The sequence below is a fragment of the Aotus nancymaae genome, unplaced genomic scaffold (genome assembly GCF_030222135.1).
Source record: "Aotus nancymaae isolate 86718 unplaced genomic scaffold, 86718_ANA_hifiasm-v0.15.2.pri h1tg000008l, whole genome shotgun sequence".
Classification (NCBI taxonomy): Eukaryota; Metazoa; Chordata; class Mammalia; order Primates; family Aotidae; genus Aotus; species Aotus nancymaae.
This window is the reverse complement of record NW_026988419.1, coordinates 15,286,296-15,295,891: the sequence shown is the minus strand read 5'-3', so window position 1 is coordinate 15,295,891 and position 9,596 is coordinate 15,286,296. Positions and strand designations below refer to the sequence as shown.

The 9,596-nt window shown below is 46.1% G+C and overlaps 1 protein-coding gene across 4 annotated transcripts in view; it reads left to right on the top strand.

Moving 5' to 3' along the window:
- Nucleotides 1–1,179: 1,179 nt before the first annotated feature.
- PLCD4 (phospholipase C delta 4) overlaps nt 1,180–9,596 on the top strand; it is a 28,040-nt gene continuing 19,623 nt past the window's right edge. For 2 of the 4 annotated variants that reach the window (XM_064372984.1, XM_064372982.1), the window contains exons 1-3: nt 1,180–1,972; nt 7,965–8,020; nt 8,157–8,315. In XM_064372984.1, coding sequence (XP_064229054.1) covers nt 7,999–8,020; nt 8,157–8,315 — 181 coding nt within the window. In that variant the 5' untranslated portion in view covers nt 1,180–1,972; nt 7,965–7,998. Of the gene's footprint in view, nt 1,973–7,926; nt 8,021–8,156; nt 8,316–9,596 lie in introns of all 4 variants that reach the window. The other 2 variants (XM_064372983.1, XM_064372985.1) reach the window with 2 other exon arrangements.

Here is a 9,596-nt window from a genome sequence, read left to right as displayed (position 1 = left end):
CTTGGGATTAAATTTTTAAAACGTTATTTAAAATAGGCTGGGCACAATGGCTCTTGCCTGTAATCCTAGCACTTTGGGAGGCAGAGGTGGGTGGATTGCCTGAGCTCAAGAGTTCAAGACCAGCCTGGGCAACATGTTGAAACCCTGTCTTTACTAAAATACAAAAAAAAAAAAAAAAGTAGCCAGGGGTGGCAGCATGTGCCTGTAATCCCAGCTACTTCGGAGACTGAGGCAGGAGAACTGCTTGAATCCAGGAGGCGGAGGTTGCAGTGAGCCGAGATCACGCCATTACACTCCAGCCTGGGCAACAGTGAGACTCCATCTCAAAAAAAAAAAAAATTATTTAAAATCCTTAAGCCTTCAAAAATTAACACAGTTATATGATATTTTAAATGAGATTTTTTAAAAATTAAAAACACATATAGAAAACTACATGAAGAGAATATATAGCTTAATAAATTATGAAGTGAAGCACTTAGGACTAGAAATAGCATTTGGCTAGCTATGCCAGAAGCCGGCTCTGTGTCCCATCTCATCACAATTCCTCCCCCTCCCAACAGTAACCACTATCCTGACTTTTATGGTAATCACTTAGGAGGATTTTATTTTAATGGGACTAAAAATACATAGCTATAATCACTAATGGTAAAATATTAGGCAGTTGAGGGATGCTTGTGGGAACCATGAGAGGCAGCCAGATCTCAGCACACTTAAAATTACACCATTTCTCAGCAAACTGACACAAGAACAGAAAATTAAACACCACACGTTCTCACTCATAGGCGAGTGTTGAACAATGAGAACACATGGACACAGGGAGGGGAGTATCACACACTGGGGTCTGTTGGGGGGAAATAGGGGAGGGACAGTGGGGAGTGGGGAGTTGGGGAGAGATAGCATAGGGAGAAATGCCAGATATAGGTGAAGGGGAGGAAAGCAGCAAATCACGCTGCCATGTGTGTACCTATGCAACAATCTTGCATGTTCTTCACATGTACCCCAAAACCTAAAATGCAATAAATATATATATTAAAAAAAAAAAAAATTACACCATTTCCCACAGTTCCCTCTGAACCTATGCTTCATCTCTGCACACACCTTTATAAACATGCTTGTATGTCCTGAAGGTGCTACCTCCTTTCTGGGGGCTATGACCTATAACCTGGAGGTGCTGAACAAATGCTTGTAGGAGGAATGAATGGATGTTTAAAAAAAATGAATTGTTTCACACATTCATCTATGCATTCTTTCGATATTTAGTGAATGCCTAAAATATACATAGATACTAATCTATTTGTCCCTCTATACTCTACCGTCATTCCTGTCCTCCCTTTCTCCTCATCTTCCTCTTTTCCCACCTTATTTCTTACTTTCCCTGTGCGACAGAGCTAGACTGAGTGCCCTGCAAGGCAGGATTCAGAGATACAAGAGCAGGCCAGCGGAAACAGACACTGTGGAAAGAAGCCAGATTAAATAAGGGCAGAGACAGTGGTATTACATGCAGGGACCAGAATGAAAAGCAGTGATTCACAGAGCACTGCAACTGAGGACACTCCCTTCAGTTTGAGAGCTCCTTCGGGATTGGGGTCAATGAGGGCTGGCATCAAGATGAAGGGCAGCCAGGCTCCTCCTCCCTGGAGATGTGGTGCCCTTAATCCTCTCCACCCCACCCCCACTAGTCCCTCACATTGACCAGCGTCCTGGGCCTTTAAGAGTTGGATGGGCTGGACTGGAGAGAGCTCACACCTCTCCCCTTCTTACTGCTTCCCTCCGGCTATAACTTGCCAGTCACGGCAGCCAGCTGCTGTAGAAGAGGGGAGGAAAAAAGCCAGTGCCAAGGGGAGCAAAAGAGAAAAGGAGCCAGGCTGGGCTTCCTGATCCCACAGCATCGCGGAACTCGGGAGGCACAGTTCAGACACAGGCCTGCTATTCTGCACAGACACAGGACTGCTATTCGGCCCTCCTGCCCACGGTAAGAGTCTGGAAACTCTGACTAGCCTCTGCTCCAAGCTCTGTCTTCCCTGAATCCCTATCTCTGCCCTCTAGATGCTCACCCACACTGGTTAAATTGTACTCTAGACAACTTTCCTCACCCTAACAGTTCTACAGGGCTCCTACCTCCCGTTATCTCTAGCTTATTCTCCTTGATTACAGCTTTCCTCCTGGTTGTGTCAGTATCCCTTTGTATGAGGTACCTCTTAGCTATGCAGGGCCAGGAATGCCAACCCTAGCCACTCCTGAAATGAGTCCCACCAACAATAAGGGAAGAGAAAATTGAAGTAGCTACGCTTTAGCATAGATTCATTAACAGATTGTTAAGGATTGCAAAATAGGGGTTGGCCAAGAATCATGGGGAATCAGAGATCCCTAGTAATAGGGAGAGTTATGAGAGTTCCTCAAAAAGAGTCAGGGTTTGAGTTTTATGCCTTGTTCTTTGCCTATTCAATGGGCCAGAGCAATTTCTTAGCACACCAGAGTGCTATGTTGGTAAGAAAACCTACTTCTAGTTCTACCTGTGCCATTAACTAGCTACGGGATCCCTAACCACCGCTTCCTGATCTGTAATAGGAGAGAGTTTAGGGTTTCCCAGACTTGCCTGGGTACTAGGTGTACTTGTTAAAAATAAATATATTATAGAGCCCCATCCTGGGAAACTCTGATCTGGTATATTTTTGGGTAGGACTAAGGGATCTCAATTTTAAGACATTCCAGAGGCTACTGATGTAACTGGGAATGTCTGGATTAGATGTGTTATAAAAGAACCTTCAAGTGTCAATGTTCTATGACCTGTGACCAGAGCCATTTTGTCCTCTATATGAACCAGGTTAGGCATAATCCTTCTCAGAAGCAAGGGAGTAGACAAAATGATTCTCTTCTTTCTTGCCCCTCAGAGAGACCTGAGACACCCTGAATCCCACTGTAATCTCCTTGGTGCCATTGGCAACCCTGCCAAAGTCCACCTCTAGGTAACATGAAGTCACTTAGAAGTTGAGGACCAAATTGTGATCTGCAGCTCTGGGCTACCTCTTACCTCATTTGGTGTCTCTATTTTCATGTCTGTATTAGAGAGGTAATTACTATATCATTAAAGATCTCCATATATGTGTCTGGAATTAATATTTAAGACCAACCTCTCTTATTCTCAGACATCATTCTCTGTGTTTTTCCCAGTGCCCTCACTCCCAAGTCCTTTGCTCCTTCTCTCCTCACTGCACCTGCATCAGCTGTGGCATCCTTCCTATTCTATCATTAGACTGCAGAGGAAACAGTGAGACCTAGAACACCTAGGTTCTAATTCACATTCTCTGGGCAGTTTGTTTGCTCAGTCTCCTAGGATACAGAGAAAAGTGAGGCTGAGCAGAGGTACATCCATGCTACTGAGTTCTGAACCCAAGTGTCCTTCCTTCTGGACCACAGTCTCAAAATTCTCAGAGGAGAGAGAATCGGAGCCATTAGGAATTAGTGGAGTCAAAAGACGGAACCAACTGGAAGAGGTGATGGGGAAAAGGGATGAGGAGAAGGATGAGAAGAGGAGAGACTGACCTAGTTGAGCAAATAGGAAGACAGAGAGAGGATTAGGAGAGACAGAGGTGGGGATGGGGCTAGACATGATGGCTCATGCCTGTAATCCCAGCACTTTGGGAAGCCCAGGCAGGAGGATTGCTTGAGGTCAGGAGTTTGAGACCAGGGCAACACAGGGAGACCCTATCTCCACACAAAACAAATAATAATTTTAAAAAATCATTTCTGCCAGGCACGGTGGCTCACACCTGTAATCCCAGCACTTTGGGAGGCCGAGGCAGGCGAATCACATGAGGTTGGGAGTTTGAGACCAGCCTAACCAACATGGAGAAACCCTGTCTCTACTAAAAATACAAAGTTAGCTGGGCGTGGTGGCGCATGCCTGTAATCTCAGCTACTTGGGAGGCTGAGGCAGGAGAATCGCTTGAAGTCGGGAGGCGGAGGTTGTGGTGAGCTGAGATTGCTCCATTGCACTCCAGTCTGGGCAACGAGCAAAACTGTATCTCAGAAAAAAAAGTATTTTTATAGTGAACTGGGAAGAAAAAAAAAGGACCAGGTCAGGCATGGGATGGGGAAAAGAAAGAAAATGAGATGAAAGAAGCCGGGCACAGTGGCCAACCCCTGTAATCTCAGCACTTTGGGAGGCCAAGGCAGGTGGATCATCTGAGGTCAGGAGTTTGAGACCAGCCTGGCCAACATAGAGAAACCCTATCTCTACTAAAAATACAAAAATTAGCCGGGTGTGGTGACACATGCCTGTAATCCCAGCTACTCAGCAGGCTGAGGCAGGAGAATTGCTTGAACTCAGGAGGAGGAGGTTGCAGTGAGCCGAGATCATACCACTGCACTCCAGCCTGGGCAACAGAGTGAGACCCCATGTCCAAAAAAAAAAAGAAGAAAGGAGAGAGAGAGGGAGGGAGGGAGGGATGGAGAGAGAGAGGGAGGAAGGAAAGAAAGAGAAAATGATGGAGAGGAGAGACAAAATATCAATGTCCTTCATTGATTCCTAGCCTTACTTCAACCTGCTTTCTAGAGAAGGCCCTTTCTAAGAGCAGAGTCATTGTGAGATCCTAGAGCTGGCTGTATGGAGGTATGGAGACCTGGGTTTTTTTTTCCTCTCTAAGATGGAGTTTCATTCTTGTTGCCCAGGCTGGAGTGCAATGGCTCGATGTCAGCTCACTGCAACCTCTACCTCCTGGGGTTTAAGCAATTCTCCTGCCGCAGCCTCCCAAGTAGCTGGGATTTCAGGTGTGCACCACCACACCCAACTAATTTTTTTTTTTTTTAGTAGAGATGGGGTTTCACCATGTTGGTCAGGCTGGTCTCAAACTCCTGACCTCCAGTGATCTGCCCACCTCAGCCTCCCAAAGTGCTGGGATTACAAGTGTTAGCTACAGCACCTGGCCAGAAACCTGGCTTCTAATTCCAGTTCTGTTACTCATTAAACAACTCTGGCACTAATTTTTTTTTTTTTTTTTTTTTTGAGATGGAGTCTCATTCTGTTGCCTAGGCTTGAGTGCAATTGCATAGTCTTGGCTCACTGCAACCTCCACCTCCCAGGTTCAAGCGATTCTCCTGCCTCAGCCTCCCAAGTAGCAGAGACTACAGGCGGATGCCACCACACCCAGCTAATTTTTGTATTTTTAGTAGAGACAGGGTTTCACTATGTTGGCCAGGCTGGTCTTGAACAACTGACCTCGTGATCTGTCTGACTCGGCCTCCCAAAGTGCTAGGGTTACAGGCATGAGCCACCGTGCTCGGCCTTTAATTTTTTTTAATTTTTTTAAATTTTTTATTATACTTTAAGTTCTGGTATACATGTGCCATGGTGGTTTGCTTCACCCATCAACCCGTCATCTACATTAGGTATTTCTCCTAATGCTATCCTTCCCCTAGGCCCCACCCTGCAACAAGCCCCAGTGTGTGATGTTCCCCTCCCTGTGTCCATGTGTTCTCATTGTTCAACTCCCACCTATGAGTGAGAACATGCTGTGTTTAGTTTTCTGTTTTTGTGTTAGTTTGCTGAGAATGATGGTTTCCAGCTTTATCCATGTCCCTGCAAAGGACATGAACTCATCCTTTTTTATGGCCATGTAGTATTCCATGGTGTATATGTGCCACATTTTCTTTATCCAGTGTATCATTGATGGGCATTTGGGTTGGTTCCCAGTCTTTGCTATTGTGAACAGTGCTGCAATAAACATACGTGTGCATGTATCTTTATAGGAGAATGATTTATAATCCTTTGGGTATATACCCAGTAATGAGATCGCTGGGTCAAATGGTATTTTTGGTTCTAGATCCTTGAGGAATTGCCACTCTGTCTTCCACAATGGTTGAACTAATTTATACTCCCACCGACAGTGTAAAAGTGTTCCTGTAAGGCCGGTGCCTCCTTGGGAGCCGAATGGACATGCCCTTCTCTCTCCATGCCTAAAAACTACATCATCATACTGAGCACATTGCTCAGCATTTGCCCTCTCCACGCAGGCTCCCCTTGCCCATTTCCACATTCCAATCTCAGCCCTGCACCTGCCATAAATTTTGAAAAGGCCTGCCAAGAGCCTGCCCTATGGTAGCTCCCCCGTACATCCTCGGCCAGCCCCTCGTCCGTGCTCACTCCCTTCATACCCAATGGAAATGCCCCCGCTTTGTTCACCTCGCCCGTCCCCAGTCTTTTAATACCCAATAGAACTACCTTGTCTTTGTTTCCCCCGTAGTCAATCAGCCACTTCTACTCCCTATAAAACCCCACGCCCCAAGAAGAGAAGCGCGACTTCTCTGACCCCTTCCCGGACCATAGAACCTCGCCCGGGAGCCGAATAAATTGGCTTTTAATTTCCTCACTCCGGTCTCTGTTTCCTCATTGAACTCGGCGAAAAGTCTAACAGTTCCTATTTCTCCACATCCTCTCCATCATCTGTTGTTCCCTGACTTTTTAATGATCACCATTCTAACTGGCGTGAGATTGTATCTTGATTTAAATTTCTCTAATGACCAGTTATGATGAGCTTTTGTCCATGTTTGTTGGCCCACTAATTCTTTTTAGTTCACCTAACCTTTCTAGTTCTCAGGCTCCTTTTCTATAAAATGAAATCCAGCTCTGACCTTCTATGACTCCCTGATTTGAAACTGGTCCTCTGATCCAGACCATCGTGCCCAACACGGTGAAACCCCGTCTCTACTAAAAATGCAAAAATTAGCTGGGCGTGGTGGCGGATGCCTGTAATCTCAGCTGCTTGGGAGGCTGAGACAGAAGAATCACTTGAACCCAGGAGGCGGAGATTGCGGTGAGCTGAGATTGCACCACTGCACTCTAGCCTGGGTGACAGAGTGAGACGCCATCTCAAAAAAAAAAAAAAAGAAAGAAAGAAAGAAACTGGCTCTCTTATGACCACATGTCATATGGATACAGGTGTTTTTGTTTGTTTGTCTGTCTGTTTTGAGATGGAGTTTCACTCTTGTTGCCTAGGCTGGAGTGCAATGGTGCAATCTCGGCTCACAGCAACCTCTGCTTCCCGGGTTCAAGTGATTCTACTGCCTCAGTCTCCCAAGTAGTTGGGATTACAGTCATGCGCCACCACACCTGGCTAACTTTGTATTTTAATAGACACACGGGGTTTCACCATGTTGGTCAGGCTGATCTTGAACTCTTGACCTCAGGTGATCTGCCCGCCTCAGCCTCCCGAAGTGCTGGGATTACAGGCATGAGCCACCACGCCCGGCTGACAGTATATGTCTTTAAAGAGGCACTCTTTTTTGGTAGGTAGAGAAAATTTGAAAATGTAGTTCTGGGACTTGTGTAATTTATTTGGTCCATTAAAACCATGAGAATAACTGTAAAGAAAAATTATAAAATATGTCCTACCATGTGAAGGTAGAAGAAGACAATTAAGTGTTGTCGAAGAGAAAACAAACAGTCTGCTCTAGCCCCTCAGGAGCTGGACAATCTACGTGGGAGCATAGAGAGGGCTCCTAGAATAGGGAAGCTGGAAGCCTTCCACCTGGAAATGAGAAGGCCAGGGTGTGGAGAGATTCTAGTTTCTGAAAAAGAAATCCAGTAAGATGTTGGTTCCTAATAATGAGAGGGTGTGGAGTGAGCAAAATGTTGCACTAGTAGTCTGTGGGGTATTGGGTAGGAAGTGGGTGCTTGGCAGACACTTTGGTTTAGTTCTCTCTGAAGAGAGCCATGGAAAATAGTGGAGGCTCTGGGATCAGACATATCTTGGTTTAAATTCTGATCCTTATGTGATTTGAGGCAGGCTTCTAAACCTATCTAAAGTCTCAGAGTCACTAAACTCAAAATTAGAAGCAAAAATCAGCTACAGACTATATAGCTGAAGTGCCTGGCACACAGTGGGCACTCAGGAAACACTGGTTTCTTTCTCTTCCTTGATCTTCAAGATTCACCCAGAGCCCTTTGCTCTTCCTTGCTTCTTTAGAGGACTCTGGTGCCAGCCGGTGGAACAGTGGGTGATGGCGTCCCTGCTGCAAGACCGTGAGTGCCCCTGCAGGGGAAGAGGGGTTAGGGTACAGCTCAGGGAAGGGAAGGAGGCTGGACCCCTGTTCCAGAGCTCTCCCGGGGCCCAATACCCTCTCTGCTGGCTACCTAGCCCGTGCTTTTCCTGACCTAGGGCTGACCACCGATCAGGACTTGCTGCTGATGCAGGAAGGCATGCTTATGCGCAAGGTGAGGTCCAAAAGCTGGAAGAAGCTGAGATACTTCAGACTTCAGAATGACGGCATGACGGTCTGGCATGCACGGCAGGCCAGGGGCAGTGCCAAGCCCAGCTGTGAGTTACCTGGATAGCAGGGGGTGGGTACATGGGTGGATAGGGTCTTGAGGAGCCCAGCAGCCTGAGGGCAGGGGAGGGACCAAAGTCCTACAATAGTGTGTGTTTGTGCTGTCCTAACTGTGGCTGTATCTGAGCCTGTAAAAGGAAATCATAACAGTACTTGCCTCGTAAGGCTGATATGAGGATTAAATTAGTTATTGTATATAAAGGGTTTAGAAGAGTCCTGGTAGGGCCGGGTGCGGTGGCTCACACCTGTAATCCCAGTACTTTGGGAGGCCGAGGCGGGCAGATCATCTGAGGTTTGGAGTTCGAGACCAGCCTGACTAACATGGAGAAACCCCATCTCTACTAAAAATACAAAATTAGCTGGGCGTGGTGGTGCATCCAGTAATCCCAGCTACTCGGGAGACTGAGGCAAGATAATCACTTGAACCTGGGAGGTGGAGGTTGCGGTGAGCTGATATTGCGCCATTGCACTCCAGCCTGGGAAACAAGAGTGAAACTTCATCTCAAAAACAAACAAACAAAAAAAAGAGTCCTGGTACATAGTAAGATGTAATAAATCATTGGTTATATCTTCTTATTATTATAATAAGACCATGATCTCAGGCATCAACCTGCCTAAATGAAAACCCTGGCTCTGCCACTTTCTGAGTAGCTTTGGACAAATCAAGTGGTTAAACTATGGCTGGGCATGATGGCTCAATGCCTGTAATCCCAGCAATTTGGGAGGTTGAGGCAAGAGGATTGCTTGAGACCAGAAGTTCAAGACCAGCCTGGACAGCATAGGGAGACCCTGTCTCGACAAAAAATAAAAATAAAAAATTAGCTGGGTGTGGTGCTGTATGCCTGTCATCTCAGCTATTTGGGAGGTTAAGATGGGAGGATCCCTTGAGCCCAGGAGGTTGAGACTGCCGTGAGCTGTGATCACACCACTGCACTCCTGCCTGGGGAGCGAGACCCTGTCTCTAAAAAAATACATACATACATACATACATACATACATACATACATACATACATAAATCAAGTTTCAGTTTCCTCATCTGTAAAATGGGGATTAAACAGTACCTGCTTAGTAGGTTACAAGGACTCAATGAGTTAATGTGTAAAACACTTAGCATGGGATGTAAAACCAGGATGCATTTAATAAATGTTAACCATTATGATAAATATTTTTCAATATAAAAAATGTGGCCGAGTGTGGTGGCTCACACCTGTAATCCCAGCAGTTTGGGAGACCAAGGCGGGTGGATCACCTGAGGTCAAGGGTTCGAGA